At 41.2% G+C, this 23079-nt stretch overlaps 1 protein-coding gene across 1 annotated transcript; it reads right to left on the bottom strand.

The window, feature by feature from the left end:
* Window positions 1-2574: 2574 nt before the first annotated feature.
* LOC148028158 (uncharacterized) lies at window positions 2575-5051 on the bottom strand. The gene is made up of 3 exons (XM_087689833.1): window positions 3864-5051; window positions 3465-3634; window positions 2575-3362 (listed from the first exon to the last, which is right to left on the bottom strand). The coding sequence occupies exons 1-3, from the start codon at window positions 4975-4977 to the stop codon at window positions 2844-2846; spliced, it is 1803 nt and encodes a 600-aa protein (XP_087545959.1). The 5' UTR covers window positions 4978-5051; the 3' UTR covers window positions 2575-2843.
* Window positions 5052-23079: the final 18028 nt, after the last annotated feature.

Here is a 23079-nt window from a genome sequence, read left to right on the forward strand (position 1 = left end):
TGACAAATTCAGTGTATTTTCCAAGGCACTAATCAAGAACTCCAAAGCAATCCAAGGAACCTTGAAACCCTGACTCACAAGAGACAATCACACGGGAAATTCAAAAGCTTCTTCCATAACTTCCAAAGATACAACCTCTTCTTTCTACCCACAAGTGGGGCCTTCAAATCTCGAACAAGTATCTCGAACCCACAAACCTTGGCACTTCCTCTTGCATAGACTCTTGCGCTTGATGAAGGATAGCCTCGTACATGAACAAATGGATAGAAGACTATCTCTTCTTGTCCTTATTCTCCTTCCTTCCCTCTCTTACTAAGTGGACATCCCTAACTCCTTTCTACTCCCTTAAGTAGTCCCCCATTTCAAAAAAAAAGGTGCCTCCTATACTATTATCTTCACCTCCCAAACAAAATAGCACCTTTATCTCCCTTCCTCAATTTCACCTCCTTCCTCCGTCTATAGATATATATTCTCCTCCTTTTAAAGGAGCACTTAGGTGCTCTCTCCCTCTACCTATTAGCATCTATTGCCCTCTTATCTTTTCTCTCTTGCTTGCTCAGCCTACTTTCAATATCCTCATAGGCATCACAATCATATAGTTTACCCATGTCATCAATTTACTAATCATCTTCCTCTTCTTGATGAGCACAAGCAGCAACATATCAATTTCATATCCTGTAAATGAAGTAAACTAGATCTGCTATATATCTTCTCCATCAAATCATTTTTCCACCCAATCATCACCTTCTTTCGATGGCCTGAATCCATACAATATCTCAAAAAATCATTTTAGTTTATCATTAAGCCTTGATAGTATAAGACTTGTCCCCATGAAATGAGTTTAGGCTTGCCTTATTTCCTATATATTGTCAATACATCTCAGTCCTATGAACAAAAAGAGTATACCCTTGAGAATAACAAAATCCTTCTGCACTCATCAAGACGAGGTTTATATTCACTTCTTTGTGATGTCCTTCCAATCCACACACCCTGAAACTGTTCATTGCTTTGAAGATTCGAACACTAGTGATCATTTTCTTCCTGTGACCATACATATGAGACTCCCTCAAGAAGTTTAGTTCACAATTCACAAAAAAAACCTCACAATGTGAGCTACAAGCGGACCCCAAACATATCTAAGATATCAACTATCATATCTAGATCTTTCAACAAATTACATGTTCACCTAAAAATTAACAATATTCATATAAAGTTACATCTTTAAGTAGATAAATATAGTTTTCAATGGAGGCGTTTGGCAGAAGATCATATTGCACTATTGCCAAAGATCAACCACATATTTAACCATATTTAGAATCTAAACTGGATAGATCACCCCAAATAGATGTGTTTTTCAACTGATTTTGCCAAACGAGTCTCAGGCTATTTTGTTCTAAACAAAATAACTGCAGCCACTTTCTGGCTATGCCAAAAAGTAGGTTAGTGGTTTTTGTCAATCAGAAGCAATCCAACTTAAAACTGATCATTTGAACAGCATCATGAGAGACTTGCTGCACGCAAAAAGGATGATATTAGGAACAACAGAAATGTTGCGCCCTCATGTATTAATACATTGGTCTGACTTTGCTATTGCTAGTTTGTCAACACAAAGTCTAAATTGCAGTGAATGGGAAAAAAGCCTCTTTCATAACATCAGCGTCATTTATATGCAGTGTAAAGGGAAAGCCTCAAAACAGCCTGTTTTCCACTCTTTTAATTAGTCATAAGTAAGAGGAGAAACCTTTATCAGTGTGAATGCAAAGGACCTTGGTGGTGTTGGCATCAATCAATGCACCCCACTCTATTTTCTAGCAAATACTTAATGACTCTGCACTGCAATGCAGCAACTGGATCAATTCATGGACATTCTCTCTTTGAGATTGATGTGTCCAATGTAACTTGTGTGTTGCCATTTAAGTTGCAGGACAATTGTAATACCAATCGGGCCTAGTCCTAAAACTGTTGGCATATCCTTTTACTACAGAGAGGGCCGATATGTCATGATTTTTTCAGGTTAGGTTTGTAACGTAGGTCAGAGACGGTATTTGTTGTGTAGACCACAGTTGTGTTATGGATTACTAGTTCCTGGATCAATTGGTGGAGCTTTGGTATTCTGCTATGAGCATTACAGTCCTCATCAGAACTTTAAGGAATTCTAGAAGCCTGTCATGCTGCAGAAAAGGGAGCAGTGACACTGTTCCAGCAACTTAGGCCTCATCAGAGAGGATGGTTGAAATGGATAGAGAGTGGAGAGCTGGCAGAATGGAGACATCATCAAACAGATCTCAGGAAGTGAAGTTACTACTCGAGTTAACTTCATAATAAGTGGCATCTAACCCAGCTCACCAACACTTGAGAATCAACAAAACATTGGTCATCACAAACCCCAAAATTTGCATAAATGATTTGAATATAATCTGCTCCCTACACCCGGAAGTTAGTGCATCAGTTCTTACAATTTATTCCCCTTTAGATGTCTGCTTCATCCTCTTATCCACCTTTCAAGATTATACAGAAAAAACAAAATCCAAAATTCTATTTGTCTCAACCTCACAATGATAACACAGTCAAACAGGATAGGAGAAAGGAAAATACTTTTATTCATACAAATACACGCCCATCTGTGTTTATTTTCTTCCTTGGAGGTAAAACAAGTGTCACTGGGATGGAAACCTCGTTCAAAGACTCGATAAGATAGTCCTTTGTTTTTCCAAGAACTCAATAAGATAGTCCTAAACCTCTCTAATCCAACAACAGAGCTATCATGATGAGAGAGACTAGTAAATCATGAAACACATCACTAGTTCCACACTGAACACCGACTGGCTCAGTCTCTCTCATAGTTACAAATACGGGTGATAAGAGCCTGGTATGCTGGAGAGAGCTGAACTGTAGTCATACCCACTGTAGGAAATTGGGGACAACAAGGAGCTATAGCCACTAGTACTAAGGCCACCCAACGAATACAAAGAAGAGCTTGCCGAATCTCTGATTCTATTACCATACAAAGAGCCATAACCACCTAAAATGTGGTTATCAAAGCCAGATTGCGTGATTGACTTGTCAAGGGACAAGCTTGACACATTATGCGACCAATTAGTCACATCAATTTGTGATTTCTGTGGACTGCCTGACACCCCTCTGCCATCTCCAGCAACGGGACTGCCATAAGTGCGAGATCGTTTTGGAAGAGGTGGTGTCTTCACATCAGTAGCCGGCCTTTTCCCTTCTGCCAACTCCTTTTCCAGTTTTACAATCTTTGCCTTGACATAGTCAGGTGAAAACTGACTTTCAAGCTTATTTTCAGTGATAGCATTCAAGACACGTTTTGCAGCTGCCAGTTCCATCTTTCTTGCTTCATTCTGCCCAATCCGACCAATGATAATAATTACCACTGACTGACACAATTGATGCAGATATACGTCAACTAACAAGTAAAAGACACAGAAGACACCCTTTAATACCTGTGCACCCTTCTCACCCCTGTTTATGATAGCAGTTGCTGCCTCCCTAGCTTCATTTAGATGTGCCTTAAGCAGGTCTATAGGATGACAGCACTCAAAATGTCTGAAGGTACAAGCAAACGAAAGAGCTTCTAGACGTTTACCATCATTAATTAGCCTTTCAATCACCTCTGCACCCAAGAAAACATCAGCTTGTTCAATCTATGTCATTGCAAACAGCTTCAGAAGCTCGGGAAAACCATACTCATTGTAGATCTAGAGCCCATTCTCCTTCTAAATTGTTTGTAACAAATACCAGATTCACTCCCAAACAGCACTTGTTTCTTCTGTGAAATTGAACATGAACCAACTGAAGGCAAAACGTTCAGGCAGAGCAAAGCACAGCGTGGAGGTACACACCTGGAGCCTTGGACGACAATCCAAGTGCTTTAAGGACCGGAGGTGTATAGCTGCGCCGAGCAATTTTGACCACAAAGTCACAAAGCTCATCTTGATCATATTCAGATGCCAATCCAGACTTTCCCAGAAGTTCTAGGTAATTGTGGGCATCTGCTGATGTTCTGAATTCAGTGTTCTCTTCCCATTTCACACTTGACTTCCAAGTATCGAAAAATCCCTTTGCTACATTCTTAAGGCCTGAGGGAAGGTTTTGATGTCCATTGAGTATATCTAAAAGTGACTGCAGCAACAGAAGACATGCCCGCTGATGAAGCCTATGCATTTTCTCACTTGCTTTGTCACTGACAGTCATTGATAAAAACCCTTCCAGTGCTTGGAGCACTAACTGAGAAGGATCCTTTGAACATCTAAGAGCTGCAGGGAGCTCATAATACATAGCCTTAACGTCTTTCCTCATACTGACTAGAAACTTACGCAGGCCTTCAGCATCCATATTCACGCACAGCTCTCTCAGCTCAGGTCGAGGTTCCACATGCGGTTCCACCTCTTCACGTTCATCCTTTGAGCTGCTGTATACATTTACACCTGTGCCCATGGTCTGTTCGTATTTATTCTCCTTTACAGCTGCATTCACACCTGTGATCATGGTCTGTTCATTGCTGTTTGCCTTCGCAGCTGCATGGTTATTCAAGGATGACTTATTCAAAGCGGCTTTCACCGACCCTGTACCAGCACCTGCGCTGAGCCTTTTTTTTTTCTCCTCCGACCATTTCCTTTTCTGCTCAATGATGGCGGCAACGGCAGCATCCTTGCGCTCCTGGACGCGCGAGAGCGAGGCGTTCTCCCTGGTGGAGAGCTCGGCCTCGCGCTTCTCGAGCGCTAAGTGGACCTGCTGCATCCTGGACTGAAAGGCCTCCTCTTTGGCCTTGTACTCGTCGAAGCTTCGCCGCAAGCTGGTCTCGATATCCTGGAAGTGGTCATCCACATCCTTCCACGAGACGCCGACCTTCAGGACGGGGCCTTTCAGGCTGGTCAGGGCAAGAAACGCTCTGCGGAGGCGCTCCTTGCGTTCGTGGAGGGAGTCGAAGGAAGCCTGGAGAGAAGCAGCATCCATGGCCGCTCAAAATCTGAGTCCGACGTTGGATTCGTCTTGGGACGTCCCTTTTCTCGTATTTTCGATTTAACCCACATGGGCAATTCCAGCTGACTTCGATTCCCCACAATTTACAAATGGATCACCTTTGATTTTTACCTCACGTGTATGGAAGGTCTTGGCATTGTCAATTTTCCACATTTTTAAAAAAGGAAAAATCAAGTCCACGCAAGGGTATTCCAAGGGGAATGGAGAATGCCATTGTTGTTGAATAGTAATCCCCACTTATTCTGGGCATGTAGAGAGACTAAATGACTATGGAATGAAGCTAGAAGTTGGATGAAGAAAGCAAGCTTTGATCGTAGCATTGGCATGGTTTTGGAGATTAAGGAATGCTCAATGAGGAGTCTCTTATTATCTGGATTGTAGCAAGAGCTATTAGTATTGAGCAAGTGAGAGGCAAGAAGGATAAGTCATATGTCATGGCCATTAAAGAGGATTGGACAAATCGAGAGGGAGATCCCAATGGTTTTGAACGGTTGACATGTAGAAACCTAACTTTCAAGGTTGTTACCAAGAAACTTACTAAGGTGTTAGCTCGCATCTGTAGTTTTTCAATGCACTTTACTCGTGCCCCTTTTTCGAGGGACTGTAAATATTTTCTCAAAATACACATTATCACATTATTTAAAAAATGAGTAATTGAAGTGGATAAAATGAAGTTTTGGCTAGGAGCAAAACATCGTGGATGTGGCAAGGTGGGGTGCAAGGGAAATTTGTGTAAATGTGATTGATACATGTTCCATGTATTGTTGCATGTGAAACTACCTCTTGGCACACTAAACATGTTAAGAAGGTTTAAGTAATAATTATTACTCTTTTATTTGGTTGAAGCATGTCAATTCTAATATCATCCAAGAGAATATAACTTGGATTCCCTTTTCTAATTTTGGAAGTCCTTTGGGTAAGCAAGTTCTTGCAACTTTGAAGTTGCCTTTAGTGGCCTATCCATGTTCACAAGATTGAAGCTTATAAGACACATTTGCAAGGTGAAGGCAAGAATGTAGGGCTATTGGCTTCCTTCAAAGTTAATTAAGGCCTTGAATGCCATTAAGGCAATTAATAAATGTGGTGGATACTAGTTGCCATCTGGCACTGTATTCCCATGCAAGCTTCTGGCCATGGGAAGCAAAGTGTAAAAGGTGGTAGTCAGTTAGAACATGCTCAGAAACTAGGGAGGAATGGAGAGTTGATGGAGCTCAACTACCTATTGGTTGTGATGAAGAGTGATGGAGTTAACATGCAGGAGGTAAAGAAGGAGGTGTAGGGTAAACTCAATGCTTTTCCTTAGAAAAGAAAGAACCAAATACAAGTTTCAAAGAACATTCTCAAAGTGCATGTTGCATTCTCTATTCAGAAGCTTAAGCAAAGGCATGTAAATTTTTCTATTGCTAGTCTGTTCTTTTTTATCATGGGCAAGCTATTAGTAGAGGATGACTTTGACTAATGGTTTTTATCAATATAATATGCCCAAGCTACGCTCCAATAGTATCAATTCATTGGTCATGGGTTCTTCTTTGCAATGGTAAGGTGAAGGCAAGAGTGTGATTGGATTATGGGATCAATTGTGGGGTATAAGGGAAACTATGTATATGTTCTTCCATGGTCTCCATGGTACTTATTAATACCTTGGCACATGAAGACCCTATTGGATCTCTTTTCTAGGGTCGTGGGATTGGATGGACAAGGAGGTTGGTGCATACTACACTCCTAGAACCACACATGGGATTATCTAAGCAAAGAAGAAGCCTTGTGTACTTTGGGATAGGAGGAGAGATGCCCCTAATTTTCTCGAGGTATCTGACCCACACATGTTCGAGGTTACTATGGAGGTTAAGTTTGCATTTTTTTCCAAACTCATTCTACTTGTGCCATAAGAATGGCCATTTTGCAGAGCACTATTCACAAAAACCATAAGGCCAAAGCAAAAGATTGAAGTGCAAGGACAGTCTTAGGATGAAGAAAATGCAAATAATAATACTGTGTAGAAAGATGGAAAGAAGAAGAAGGTGGGGGTTGTTGAGGATGCTGTAAAGAAGTTAACTTTGATCGACACATGAGGTGATGCATACAAGAAAGATCAAGGAGCAAAGAATTGACAAACTACAAAGACAAACCAAAGTCTACATGATGGGAAGCAAGGGAAAGAAAACATACCATTGGGTAACTCTGGGAACACAAATAGTAAGAAGGAAAATTTAATTAAGAAAATGGCAATAATGTCTCCTTAGTATATGAATTTGTATGCTATTTTGGATGAAGACAGGAGATGGAGAATGGTAGTGACTTGCTTTATGAGCAACACTACTAAATTCACCATTGTCACATGGAATGTTCGAGCATGTGTAGCCTCAAAGAATGAATGAATGTAAAAGGCCCCTCAAGAGAAAAAGGTCTTATGTATTGGCATTATAGGAAATTAAAATCCAAGAAAGGGATTGGAAAGTTTATGAATTTCATGGATACATATGCATGATGGCTACATGTAGGAGAGGAAAAGGAGGGATTTTAATGTTGGTCAATGACTTATGGAGGCCTAGATGTTTGAAGAATGATGACGAATGCTATTGGAGCTATCCACATAGACAAAGAGGGGTTACAACTTGCATTAGTTTATGCCAAAATAGTTATTGTAAAAGGGTGTACAAATGGAAGGAAATTGAAAGGCTGCCAAGTGAGGAAAAACGTACTTGGATTCTCTCTACATGTCTCATGATTTGGTTGACATGAGCCACATTTCAAGAGATGGCAATCAAAAGGACTACACTTGGTACAATCATCAAAGGGAATCTACTTGGTGAGCAATTAGATTGGATTATGTCTATGCAAATCAATATTTGTGGTGTGAATTGCTAAGGAAATGGTGTCTATAGTGATGTTTTCCAAGCTGACAAGCTTTATAGATATCCTTGGATAGTTTCAGGCATGGAAGGCCCTCAACCATTTGACAACATTAAAACTCATAAAAGAGTTGTTCTCAAGGTGTCCAAAGCAAAAATGCTAGAGACACTCATCATACGTAGACTCCCCGTAGTAGTGGCTAGGGTATAAAGATGATGGAACTCAAAGCCCTTGGATGTTGCTTAGGAGAGAAAATATATAATCATATAGAGGTCACTAGGTATACCTCAATGGGAGCAATGACTAAAATTATTTGGGCATCAAGTACCTCAATTGTGGTCACTATAAAATAAATTGCTCACCCCACTTGGCAATGATGTTGGATGGATAAGAGATTCATGTTGACCTACGGGATAGACATCATTTGATGAAGTGAGATTAGACCATGTGTCAGTATGAAACTTGACACGACTGAGACATTGGATCTTGGCCAAGGAGTTATTTTCACATTGGACATTCCTCGTTGTAGAGGCTTGGGAGATGAAGATGTTATTGATGTGGGTCATGTGATGTGTGGCTCCACTATCCACAATCTAAGTGCCTAGAGAGCCACTAGGTTAGGTAGGATGGGCATGTATGGTCACCTTGTCAAGGGAAAATTTGTGAATATACACCAAGACTGCAATCTTGGATGTCTCTACACAGACAAGATGGGTTTGAGGAACAAATTCCGTAGATCCAATAGACCAATCAAAACATGCCATTTGAAGTTAAGAACAATGCAAACTATGATGAGTTGACTAGTGACATTGCGATTTTGAGATCTCCATTGCCCTTTATTTGACTTTTAGCCACCACTCTACCTCCCTTATTAGCAATTACCTTGTGACAATTGAGGGGTGGAGATTTGATTTTTTTTTGTTTTGGTTGGGTACCTTTAACCCTTGAATGACACTCATAGTCAAAATGGCAACTATTTCTGACAATGTTGATAGTGCCTTTTTTCTTGGTACATTCTACCATCTAGGTTTGAGTTGTGGCTAGGTGTTCCCTTATGATTCATTATTTAGAATTTGGTTTTTGTTTTGAGCCTTTTCTTGCTTTTCCCTTGTTGTCCCTTCTTAGAAATGATAACAAAAGCCCTCGTTGTTACACGAGAGAGAGATTGTTTTATGGAATTGGTTGAACAATCAAGTATAACATAGTAGTTGATACTCAAATTCATAAAGGGTAGGCATGGTTGATTGCAAGATGAATTGTTGAACAATATGGAAGTATTTTTTTGCGAGTTTGATCATAAACAATGCGATCTGATTATCAGTGTTATACTAACTTGATCTTAACGTCATCCCAATAAGTGATTTTGAACTCTTGGAGCTCATGGTTGAGTTTAATATGATGGTCCTATCCCAAGCCGCATTCTTACAAAAGGTCAAACTACTAAATCAATGAGTGGAATTCTAGTAATAGCCCTTGCATTAACTTAACTATGGCCAAATTATTATGTGCTTTCCAATAATGACAACCTTTGATGGAGGAAAGTGAGCATGTAGTTGGGGTTCTAGCCCTTGGACGAAGTCTTACAAGTTCAGTGAGCCTAAGAAATGCCTCATCCGATTTGGCCAAGTGGTGTGTACTTAGACCTATTAAAATGAGTCTTGTTAGTGAATGAATTCTTGGAAAATAAAAAGTAACTAGAACCATGGGGTGTCCAAAAAGAAGAGTAAGGAGAGTAAGAAGGAAAAGATGGATAGACAAGAATATGATGTTTCCAAAAAGTGATGTGGGAGGAGGCACTAGAACATGAAATCCCTACTTGATTGTTAGAATGTGAGGTACATGGATATAACCAATATTGTCTACTAGGAACTGGCATGTTGGCAAATTGCAGTACAAATGATCAACACTTAGGAGGAGGGGGAATGTGTGGGTAGATCATATGAAGGTTATGTTGAAAGTTCTTGGCTTAGAGAATGACCCCCCCCCCCCCCCCAACTACTGGTGCACCTCCAAAACTTGGAAAAGAAAAAGTTGAGGACCTAAAAGGAAGTGAAGTGCCTATGTTTGAAGATCCCCCTAGTGTAGTTGAATAGATGGGAAGGCTGAAATGGTGGTTTACCTAACCTAGTTGCATGCCAAAATCCCTACCCAAGGATCAAATATATCACAAATTGTGGCTTCGTTAACACACTTAGAAAAAAGAACCTTCCATATGACATGAAAGACTAAATCTTTTAAATGAGAACAACCTTAAAAGGCACTAGGAAGGCCAAAGGATAGACAAGAAGTTGTAATCTTCAAAGAAGATTTCTTCTAAGAAGCATATAATAGTACACAAACAAAAGGATCCATTGATTATGAATCTATAGCAATAATTGTCCTCATTTATTGCTAGAAATGTGTAGCCTAAAGTCATTATAAAATCTATTATGATACCAAGCTTGCCACTTAGGATCTATAATAACAAAAGTAGTCCCTAGCTATTGCTAATGCTACTCTAAAAAAGGAACCAAGCACTTCCATGACCAAGGATTGCACAATTCAATCAATAGTGGACCCACTCCAATAGTAGTTTTCTCTTCCTTCTAAATTGATAGCCAAATCAATCCAACAGAAGAGGAAGGGAAAAGTAGCTAAGTTGCAACAAAACTGTGATAAATGTTTGGAGGTAAAGGAAAAAATGCACCATCAAGTAAGACCCTCCAATAATAAAGTTCCATGTGAAAAAATGTCAGAGTATGCTTAGGAGAGCTATGGGTGGAATGGTTGAGGAGCCAATGGGTCAAATAGAACTTACTATGTCAAAATGCTTTGTCTAGCTTGATACAATCTTTAGTATCAATATTTTGTTCAATAATGTTGCTAGCCCCACTAGCTTGAGAATAGCAAAGAGCAGTGTTAATAGAAAGACAATAAGAAGAAAGACAAGAAGATTAAGCAACATAAAGAAAATTATGTCATATATTTTTGATAAAATATTGGAAGACACTAGTTATTTTTATAACTTGTGGTGTCATTATTTTATGTGAGCTAGGATCTCTCCCATGAAAATTGTACTTAGCAGTTACCATTCCATGTCTAGTTTATTATTTTGATAAGATTAAAGCTTATTTGCATGTGAACAAGGCTATGATTGGCTAGAAAATGCCACAAAAGGGGAAGATGGCCAAGGGGGATGGAAAACCCTAACTCTTATCTTTTTCTATTTGAGTGAGAGAGAGAGAGAGAGAGAGAGAGAGAGAGAGAGAGAGTGTGTGTGTGTGTGTGTGTGTGTGTGTGTGTGAAGCTCTTTATCTTCTCTCCATACCCTCTCTTGCCATATCCATGCCCCTTTTGTGTATGTGGAGGTGATAGATGGTTGAGAATATAAGCGCACTCACTTGGATCATGGACTTTGCCATGTGGTGTCATCATGCTTGATGGAACTGATGCCAGGAGGCATATTCCACGGTGGATTCCGTGAGGTTTTACGGTGGATTCCGTAAACTTAGATGACCGGGGCTCATACGCAAAGAGGATTCTTTGTGCGAGAAGTTGATGGGGACGCCTGTCCTTTTCGGGCGTTTCATTAATTTAGTGTGTACATGGGTGATTCCATAGCGGGTGATTCCGCAAAATGCATATTAAATTAATAAACGTTTATGAGTTACGAGTGCGCACTCTTAACTCATAAACGTTTATTAATTTAATATGCATTTTGCGGAATCACCCGCTATGGAATCACCCATGTACACACTAAATTAATGAAACGCCCGAAAAGGACAGGCGTCCCCATCAACTTCTCGCACAAAGAATCCTCTTTGCGTATGAGCCCCGGTCATCTAAGTTTACGGAATCCACCGTAAAACCTCACGGAATCCACCGTGGAATATGCCTCCTGGCATCAGGAACGCCTAGTGAGCTCACTACAAGTGAATTGTTGTGTTTGCGGATCATGTGAAAGGCTAGATGAGAGAGAGATTTCATATTTTGCAGATCAAACCTCTTGAATGAATAAGAGGGTGTCTAACATGCCATCATTGAGATCATGGAGTGAAACATTTTGGTTCCATTGCTAGGACCAAGGGTACATTGATTGTGTACTCGTTCACATACTTTGCATTACAGAATGTGAGGGGGACGTGTGTGTCAACCTCAAAACATGTTTAGTTGTAGAAATAACACCATTGAGAGATTTGTAAAGGTAGTAAGTCATACATGGAACTAATTAACTTTATTCATTTTTGTTCTTGTCTTAGTATGCTAGAAAAGAAGGAAAGTGTGGACACTTGAATGTGAATAACAAACTTTTTAAAAAAGGGAGGGGAACATGTATTAGAAACTTTATATATAAATATAGTCATATGGGACCCTTACAAGTACAATGGGCACCCTTGCATCCCCATGACCCACATCTTGGAAAATAGGAAAGTGTAACCATAGCAACACCATGGTTGCATGAAGAGGAGTGGGCTATTGCTTGAAGAACCTCACTGCCTCAACACCACCCTGCCAAACCAACATCATCTACATCATCTCCTTGATGCATCCGTGCAAGTTTCCATCATCTACTTTGAGATTGTAGTCCTGCTATTGTCATTTTTGGTAGCAATGATTTGTTAGCATACAAGATTGATTTGAGGTTGGAGAGCACACATATTTGATCACAAAAAATAACCATTGATATCATTATCTTTGACACCTACAAATTCCCTTTCCTTGCATCATCATCATCATCATTGGTAGATATTGTTGTTACCATCAAGCACCACATTGTATCGACTCTCCTCTAGATTTCCTCCACATGTTCTCTCTTCCCATCACCAACCCAACAACCCTTGCTCTCATCATTTTCATCTGATAAACAACCTCCATGTCCACCATAGACTCTCCATAAGCAATCACCACAATCTATTTGGTGTGGGAGAGGTTGAGGAAGAATTATTGACAAGCCACCCCAATTGTGATAGAGCCACTACGAGAGGGAAGAAGCTACTATGAGAGAGAAGAGGTTCCACACGAGCTAATAGAGAGGAGAAGTTGCTAGTGAAAGCAAGGCAATATAGCCACCCCATTACAACCATCAAAGTATGGATTTATGTTTGTCTCACCTCAAGCATTGAAGTTGACCATCTAATAGCATTGAAATGGGAGAGGAGGACTGCATTGAATGAAGAGCAAGAGAAGGGGAGGGCCACCTGACACCTATCTAATTATATGTGCTACATGAATTAAGGTCAAACTGTTGGTTGCTCTCTTATAAGTCTAAAATCCTTATCTTGCCACTATGTGCATTGCATAACACATTTATTTACACACAAGTGCATTGCCACTGGCACTAGCACTAGCACACAATTGCACTAGAATTGACATGTGTACTCATGTACTTGTGCACTTGCATTGCATTGTGATCTCTTGAAATTTTCATAACAACACAACATGCCACTATGCATGCTCACAACTTTAGACACCCACTACAAAATGGGCATGTTTCGATTGTAAAGACTTAGCATGACTCATGATTGGTTCCTCTCCCCTTCCTCTCTTTGGTCGAGCAACCATCCTATTTTCAAGGGAGGGCTGCTGGGCCAAAGGATCAAGGAGTAAGGCACCTCATAGTGCCCATACACCATTCTACCACACTAGAAAAGTAATAAATCACATTGCATCAAGTGCATTTGTATGCACCCAAGTGTACTAGTGTGCACTCGTGTGTACTAGTGTGCACTCATGTGCACTTGTATACACTCATGTACACTCTTTCACACTCTAGCGTATTGGAACTTACATAGACTTGCTAGCATCCACTTGTATCCTAGTTGCATCTTGCATGGCATTCATAATCCCAAGCACCTCTTCCACTTTCACTCTCTACACACTTGCACATCTATTGACATTTTAGTATTCCCCACAATGCACTACACCTTGCACTAGCACACTACCACAACCACACTTGCACTCTAAGCACACCCTAGTGCATTTCGTATTAACACACTGCATTCTAACTGATTCTAGTACATGTGCAACATGCCTCTCTCTCTTCCTTCACAACCTAACACCCACTTTGTTCACAAGAGAGGTTTGGAGGGAATGAGGAGGCAAAAGGGTGACATCTTACAATACACTAGAGTGCACTAGTGTGCACCCATGTGCTTACATGCACTAGTGTGCACATGCACAGGCATTGGCACCCATGTTCTTACATGCACTAGTGTGCACATGCGCAGGCATTGGCACATGCATGTGCACTTGAGTACCCTTAAGTGCACTAGCATCTATACCCTAACCCACTCTAGGTCCATTGTTGTAAACCTTGCGTCTAGTCTCATTCAGTTCATTTATGTGCACTCAGCTACAATTAGACACACTTGCATGGACATCGACACACATTGGCACTAATGCACATTGGTATGGATACCTGCAAATGCACGTATGTGCAATTGTTATGCGCTTGACCCAACAACTCTAGGTATCCTAACTTAGTGCACTTGTGTGTGCTCATATATGCTCATAAGTCCTTGAGTGCATTTGTGTGTTGTGTGTCCTCGAGATCACATGGGTGCACTTAGGGGCACATGCACTAAGGAGAACTTGCACTTTAACCTAGTTGCACTTGCACTCAAACAAATGTGCACTTGCACTTAAGCACATTATCACTTGTCTGCACTTGTGTCCATATTCACTATTGTACACAACCTTGCATAACCACTTGCAATAACCTCATACACACCTTGTGCACTCATTATTAACTTGAATTCATTAAAGATGCCAAGTGCATAGCACTGGGTTGCTCTTAGGTGCACTCGCTAGTGTCTCCTTCATCTCAATACCAACCCATACTCACCCTATTTGCAAGGGAGGTTCAAAGGGAAGGAGCATGGAAGAAGTTGAAATCTTGTAGTGCACTAGTGTGTACTTGTCTACTCTTTTGTGTGCTTGAGTACACATACACTTGCACTAGCACACATAGTCCCAACTTAATGCACTATCCTAATAAGTGCACCACACAAGTAGACTAGCATACTACACCTATGCATAGTGCACACCCACAAGTGCACATGCATTAGTGCACTTGACTAGTACCATCCTAGTATGCACACATGCACTAGCATGATAGTGTAACACTTGCATATCAACCCTCGCACACAAGCCTTGTGCGCGTAGGACTTGCACTTGTGCAAATACATAGTGCACTCCCATGTGCACTAGCACATTATACTAGCACATGTGTGTCAAGATTGTGGGAGAGAAGGAAGGAGTCTCGCTTGAAGCTTTCTTGCTTGCACAAATGGGGGAAGACACACAAGGGTGGAGGCTGAAAACAGTTTTCCTCTTTTTAGTTGTGTAAGCCAAAAGAACTCAAGTACAAAGAAATAGAAGAACCCTAGATATGGGTCTCAAAACCAAACTCAACTAACTAAGGTGGCATACTAATTGAGCCACGAACTGGAGTAGATAAGGATAGCTATCATGTAGCTATTATTCATGGGCGGTGTACCAACCGCGTCTGCAACTGACAAGTCGGTGACATAAATACACAACGGTCACCCTGGCGTATCACGAGTGGAGCTCGATAACTCAACACTCCCCCTCGAGCTCAATCCCAATTCCTGCACACCAAGCAGGTCTCTGAACTTGCGCAGCTTCTCTGCGCCCAAAGCCTTCGTGAATATGTCAGCTACCTGATCCTCTGTGCTGACATAAACTAGATCAATAAGACCTAGTAAAACCCTCTCCCGCACATAGTGATAATGCACCTCAATGTGCTTTGTTCTAGCATGATAGACTGGGTTATTTGCCAAGTGTATACTACTCATGTTGTCACAATAAATGACAACTGGCCCATCTATAGACTGATGCATATCATAAAGTAGCTTATGCAACCAAGCTACCTCACATGCAGCCATTGCTGCACCCCTGTACTCAGCCTCTGTGCTCGACAAGGCAACTGTAGGCTGTTTCTTGCTGCTCCAAGTGACTGCAGCACTCCCAAAAGAGAACACATATCCATTGGTAGATCGTCTATCAGAAATACTACCAGCCCAATCAGCATCAGTGTATCCATGCAACTGTATCTGAACCCCAGTCTCATAAAATAGTCCATAGTGCAATGTGGACTTCACATACCTGAGTATGCGTCTAGCCGCATCCAAATGTGATTTCCTTGGAGCCTGCATAAATTGACTTACCAATCCAACAACATAGCTCAAATCTGGCCTGGTAATAGTCATATAAATCAAGCTTCCTACTATGCGTCTGTACATAGTAGGGTCTTCCAGAAGCTCACCTGCATCTGTGCTCAGCTTCACATTCTGCTCCAAAGGAACTGAAATAGGCTTACAGCCTGTCATCCCATATTTGGACAGGATGTCCAATCCATACTGCCTCTGCAAGAGCTGTATCCCACTTGGTGATCTAATCACCTCAATGCCCAAGAAATAACGCAGCTCTCCCAAATCCTTCATCTCAAACTTCTGCTTCAATAGCATTTTCACATGAAGGATATCTTCATCACTGTCACCTGTCATAATCAAATCATCAACATAAATGACAAGTAGCATAATACCGTTCTCTGTTTTTCTCACATAAAGTGAGAAATCTGCCTTGGAAATCTGAAAGCCAATAGTGACAAGATACTATCCTATCTTGTCAGACCATGCTCTAGGTGCTTGCTTCAAGCCATACAAAGCTTTCTTCAACCTGCAAACAAACTCAGGATGAACATCATGCACATAACCTGGTGGCTGCTCCATATAGACCTCTTCCTGCAAATCACCATGCAAGAAGGCATTCTTTACATCCATTTGATGTAAAGACCATCCCTTTGACGCAGCCATAGCAATGACTGCTCTTACGGTTGCCATCCTTGCAACCGGACTGAATGTTTCTTCATAGTCAATGCCATATGTTTGTGCATACCCCTTGACTACTAATCTTGCCTTGTATCTGTTCACAGAACCATCAGCATTGTGCTTCACCTTATAAACCCACTTACAGCCAATTGCATTCTTACCTTTAGGCAAAGGTACCAATTCCCATGTAGCATTTGCTTCCAAGGCATCCATTTCTTCATCCATGGCTTTCTCCCATTTTTCTTTTCCCATGGCTTGCTCAAAAGAAGTGGGTTCTGGTTCCTATATCACTTTGACCATATATGCATAGTGAATGGCTGTAAATCCATCATATTTCAGCCTATCCACAGGATACCTAGCTCTCGTAGACCTGCACAAAGTAGGTTCACTCCCAGGTGCTCTCAAAACATCCCTCGTCTTCCTTACTCCAGGTGTAACAATAGAAGGAATACCCAACTCATCATCAATGCTCTGTTCTGAGCCACTGGATTCACCATCCACATAAGAGTGACCTGCATTCACATCAAACATGGGCTGATCAACCTTCTCTTTTCCTTTTCGTGATACCTGCATACCACTATCTGCATTGCTTTGAGAAGATTCTCCTGATCTCAATCTACCTGTCCATGGCGAAGAATGTGAACCACTGCTAGAGGACGCTCCAGGTCCACTAATATTTTGTGACTGCTGCTGTGAATTCTGTGCAGCATTACCATTTTGTGCATCTACATCATCAATCACATTTACTGGTTTATACCAGCTACTCATCTCATCAAAAACAACATCTCTGCTCACTGTAAACTTACGAGTAGAAGGGTTATAGCATCTATACCCTTTTTGCTGCAGAGAGTAACCAATAAAGATGCACTTCTCAGCTTTTGGATCCAACTTGGATCTCAGCTCATCTGGCACATGTACATAGGCAATGCAACCAAAAATTTTCAAATGAGAAATATCTGGTTTCCTACCAGTATACCTCTCCTCTGGAGTCATTCCATGTATTGCTGTAGTGGGAGTCCTGTTCATTATGTAGACTGCTGTAGCAACTGCTTCAACCCAATAAAAATCTGGCAAGTCTTTTTCATTGAGCATGGCACGAGATACCTCTCCAATATGCCTATTTTTCCTTTCTGCAATTCCATTTTGTTGTGGGGTATAACTGCATGAATATTGCTGCTTTATGCCATGCTCCTGCAAGAACCTTGCAAACTCATTTGAGAGGTACTCTCCCCCTCCATCTGACCTTAGGCATTTTATTTGCAGACCTGTTTCTTTTTCAACCATAGCTTTAAGGGTTTTGAAATGCCCAAAAACTTCACTTTTCTTTTTCATAAAATACACCCAAACTTTTCTGCTATAGTCATCAATAAAAGTGACAAAATAATGACAGCCTCCAAGAGATGCAGCTTTAGTAGTCCACACATCAGAGTGGATTAATTCCAATGGCTTCTCACTCTAGGAAACGGTTTCCTTGCCTGTTTTCCAAACTGACAGGCTTCACATACCTTATGCATTTCTGCAACCTTGAATTTTGGCAATCCTGCAACAATATTTTGGGCCTGCATTGATTTAAGTCGCTGTACATTAACATGACCAATGCGTTTATGCCAGATATCAATATCTGCAACTACACCGGTCCCATGTGCAAACATTGCTGCACTCAATTCAGACATGTCTGCATCCAACGTAAACATTCTGCCCTTCTTCTTTCCTTTTGCTATCAAGCGACCTTTATTTTTCATATCCTCAACAAAGCATCCATGAGGATTAAATCTGACCTGCAAGTCCTGCTCAACCATTTGACCGACAGAAACCAGATTCTTGGTGATATTCGGGACATGAAATACATCGGACAGGTATTTCTTTTTCCCATCCTGCATAGACAAGGGAATTTTTCCAATCTGCACAATAGGATGTGCAGTATCATCACCAGTCTCCACAAATCCTGGTTTTTCCATTTTCCTTGCATCCTCCATCCATTCTGCATGACCTGTCATGTGGTTTGATGCACCTGAGTCAACATACCATACATCATTGCTTCCTTCTGCACTTGTCACAGAATTGTTCATGTGCTGCAGCATGAACAAATGCTCATTTCTGTCATCACCCTGTCTGCTAGAAGATGCATAATTCCCTTGTTGCAGTTTTCCATTCATGATGTCATTCTGCTTTTTATAGCAGTCTTTAGCCATATGACCCATTTTACCACAGTAGTAGCATTCAACATTATTGTTTGCATTTTGACCTCTTTGCCATCCACCACGACCTCTTTGGCTCCCCCTGCCTCTAGAGTTACCACGTCCTCCTCCATAGGACTGGTTTTCTTGAGTTTGCTGCATATTCTGATTTCTGCCACGGCCTCCAAATCGGCCTCCTCTACCTCTACCTCTACCTCTTCCAGCATTTGAGTAGAAGACAGCTTCTTTTGAAGTTCCTCCTGAAGAAGATGCACCACCATTTCTCTGCTCCTCAGAAATTAGAAGAGCAATCAACTCCTCAAAATCAGGAAATCTTTCACGAACTGAAATGGATATCCGAAACTGTGCATAATCCTTTCCTAGACCATTCAAGGTCACAGAAACTAAATCATCATCTTCCACTGGCGACCCAATGGAAGCAAGTGCATCTGCAATCTTCTTCACCTTCATGTGGTAGTCGTTGATGCTCATATTTTCTCTTTGCACATTATGCAACTCTTGCTTGAGCTGCATTTTCCTGGCTTGAGTATTTGTGCTGTACATTTTTGACAAAGTATCCCACGCCTCCTTTGGCGTACTTGCATCCTGAATATGCACAATCATAGAGTCTGAAATACTGATAGACAGCCAGTACATAACTTTCCTGGCTCTCTCATGCCATGCTTTGAATGCCTGCATTTGCTGTTGATTGGGAACATCAGGAAGAACTGGTTCTTCTTCATTTCCTGCAACAAATTCCCAATATCCTTTTCCCATAAGGAAATTCGTCATTCTAAACTTCCATGCTTGGAAGTTGTTCTTGTCAAGCTTTTCAGTGACAATCTGTGAAAGAGAATCAGATGCCATTACAGAAGACTGCAAAAAATTCTGTCACTGCAAAAACCACAGCTTCACCCTCACAAGGGAAAATCTGCAAAACTGGCGAAAGTGGTATTTGACCACACTGTCACTTTCTAGTGACGATTTTGCATCAACAGGCAACAGGGATGATTCTGTAACTCCCAATGTCTCTGCGCACAAGCATACAATGCAATTTTTACAGTAACTATTCACCGACCTGTAGAACAGTGGCTGCACAGCATAAAACTGGGCCTTTTCCTGAGTGTGGGCAGAAAACTTCCGCCTCCAAAACAGGCCCCGAAATGGCCTCAAATCAAAAAAACAAGGTCGTTGAGGGCTAAAGGCCTTCTCCCGCAGCATATACTGCCCTCTTGCTTCACCGCGAAGGGCGTCTCAACCTGAGACAATGCACTCCTGCACTTTCCGGCTGTGCTACCTGCAGAGATCTGCTCCCAAAACAGAAAATGAAAGCAACACTGCTCCTCTTACCAGAACACCGCGAGCTTGGCTTGCTTTCTTGAGCTCCTTACCACGAACAAGGCTCTGATACCATGTCAAGATTGTAGGAGAGAAGGAAGGAGTCTCGCTTGAAGCTTTCTTGCTTGCACAAATGGGGGAAGACACACAAGGGTGGAGGCTGAAAACAGTTTTCCTCTTCTTAGTTGTGTAAGCCAAAAGAACTCAAGTACAAAGAAATAGAAGAACCCTAGATATGGGTCTCAAAACCAAACTCAACTAACTAAGGTGGCATACTAATTGAGCCACGAACTGGAGTAGATAAGGATAGCTATCATGTAGCTATTATTCATGGGCGGTGTACCAACCGCGTCTGCAACTGACAAGTTGGTGACATAAATACACAACGGTCACCCTGGCGTATCACGAGTGGAGCTCGATATCTCAACAATGTGCATGTGCACATGTGCACTTAAGCCTTGTCTTCTAAACCTTCCTAGTGCACTTGCTTTCACCCATAACACATTACATACACCCATACACTAGTATGCTACTAGTGTACTCACCTCACACAACCCTTGCACAATCACACTAGTGCATGGTGAATAGTTGCACTAGCATAACCCTTGCACATTAAGTGCACCCTCAATACATAGTGTACACATGCACGAGAATCAACCCTTAATATGCCTAGTGCACACATACACTAGAACCAACCCTCGTGCATTGGATAGTGTACTTATTCCCTTGAGCCATCACATTGTTGAACACCCTTACATCCATTCCTAACACACCACTTCATTTTATTGCACTACCACAATGTACTAGAGCACCTATTATTATACTAGAGACCCAAAATGCACTTGCTTCTTCATACCACTTGAACTCAAGCATCTTAGTGCATGACCTCCTGCATAAGCCCTCCTAGCATATAAGTTTGTGTCACCTAAACACACACTATAGTGCACTAGCACATTACATAGGTGCTCATACCTTGTGCACTCGTGCACCATCTCTACTCTTGTGATGACCACAAAAGCTAGTGCACACTTGTTCACCCTAGCTCACTCATATAGATACATATTCATGTGCATATAGTGAGCTCCCATTGTGCACTACCCCTCACATACCACTTTAACTCAAGCATCTCAATGCATAATCTCCTGCATAAACCCACCTAGCATCTGAGTTTGCATCACCTAACCACACACTATAGTACACTAGTACATTACATAGGTTCTCATACCTTGCATGTTAGTGCACCATCTTTTGCTTTTGTGACCACAAAAACTAATGCACACCCATTATGTACTTGTTCACCCTAACTCACTCATATAGATACATTTTTGTGTGTGTATAGTTGGCTCTCATTATGCGCTATCCCTCGCATACCCATTGGCACATGTAGGTACAATACAATAACTACAAGGAGCCTCCTTCTTCAAACCCTAGATTCTTATCTTCTCAAAGAGGGGAGCTCATAAGGGTATCAAGGATAGATGACATATCTTGCCTAGACATTGATTGACCATACTGGTGCACGTATAGCTCCGCCACCTTTGCACAACATCCTTGGAATGTCGTGAACACTTTCATTAGGTATTATGTGTGCCTTTCACAATAGTTAGACCAAGTACACTACACATCACATATACACATTATGATACAGCTAGTGCACATCACTTATGAATGCTCTCATAGTAACACATTGTACCTTGTGTCACTTCCATCTCTTCTCATTAGCCAACCTGTGAATCTAGCATTGTACCAAGCCACTCTAACTGTTATTGATGATGCATATTAGCACACACCCCACACACAAAACCTAGGGCTCAGATGTGTTAACATACAACTCATGCAGTCACAACATTCTACCTTGAGCATGTAAGTGCACCAGCACATTATCATCACCCTGCCATGGCACATCAAGAACCACAAACCGGCTAAGTACAGGATACAAATGACTTCCTGGCTACCACAAAAACCTGCAAGAAAACCCTCTTCTCCAAGGATCCATACTCTCATAACACACAAGAAAGAGGCACACAAGAAATTGAGAAATCCAAACCATCCTCGCCCTCTCCTTCTTCCTCATTCTCCATAAAAATGAGCATGAAGCATAAGAGAAAGAGACAATAACAAGAAGGCAAGTGTTGTGCATAGATGGGAGAGAGAGAAATTAAGCGTGAGAGGAGAAGATAGAGGAAGAGAGAGGGTGTAACCACCTCAACCTCTCACCTCCTCAAATCACCAGACAAGCCTCTTCCTTTTCCTTTCTTGATGTGATAAAATTGAATTTGCATACATCTTGGCTAAGGTCTAAAGACCCTTTATTTGAGCATGAGGCAAAAGTGTTTGACAATCCCTTTTTCTAGGAAAATATTTTGTCATGTGAGCCTTTTGAACTGCACATTTTACATTGCTTCATAAACTATTTTTTACGAGAGTGTACAAAAGAAAAATGCCAGTTCATAAAAGATGTTCCCATGTTGAGCACATTTTGTGCCTATATTTGCACTAGTTTCCTGGTTATCATTCCTCCCACACTTAAGTGTGAAGCGTCTCCGACCGCGAACAAATTGGAGAAGAACCATGATCAACACTTGAAAAATCTTCATCTTCAATGTTCTTTTTCTTTTCTTCATCGTATTTGAATTGTCATTGGATAGGGAAGGAAAATAACAAACAAAAGAAAGACACAACTAGGTCGTAAAGCCTAGGTCACAAACACACCAAATAAACCACAAGCAAAACCCGAAAGATAGGGCCCTTTATCAATTTTGCATGCAAAAATGGTAACACACCCAAGATATGGGGAAATAAAACTGTACTATGAAGCACAAAAGAAAACCTCAAAAAAATACGAACATTAAGCACACCCTTATGAAGGATATTAA

The sequence above is a fragment of the Lygodium microphyllum genome, chromosome 12, assembly GCF_053477565.2.
Source record: "Lygodium microphyllum isolate KBCC chromosome 12, Lygodium_microphyllum_v1.1.10, whole genome shotgun sequence".
Taxonomy (NCBI): domain Eukaryota; kingdom Viridiplantae; phylum Streptophyta; class Polypodiopsida; order Schizaeales; family Lygodiaceae; genus Lygodium; species Lygodium microphyllum.

What these genes read in the sequence shown, in the direction of transcription:
- LOC148028158 (XM_087689833.1), bottom strand. Translation starts at nt 4,977, where the DNA reads ATGGATGCTGCTTCTCTCCAGGCTTCCTTCGACTCCCTCCACGAACGC. An exon ending in ATTGTCGTCCAAGGCTCCAG is followed by an intron (nt 3,635 to 3,863) that starts GTGTGTACCTCC and finishes TCTTGGGTGCAG; the next exon opens with AGGTGATTGAAAGGCTAATT. An exon ending in GGGGTGAGAAGGGTGCACAG is followed by an intron (nt 3,363 to 3,464) that starts GTATTAAAGGGT and finishes CGGATTGGGCAG; the next exon opens with AATGAAGCAAGAAAGATGGA.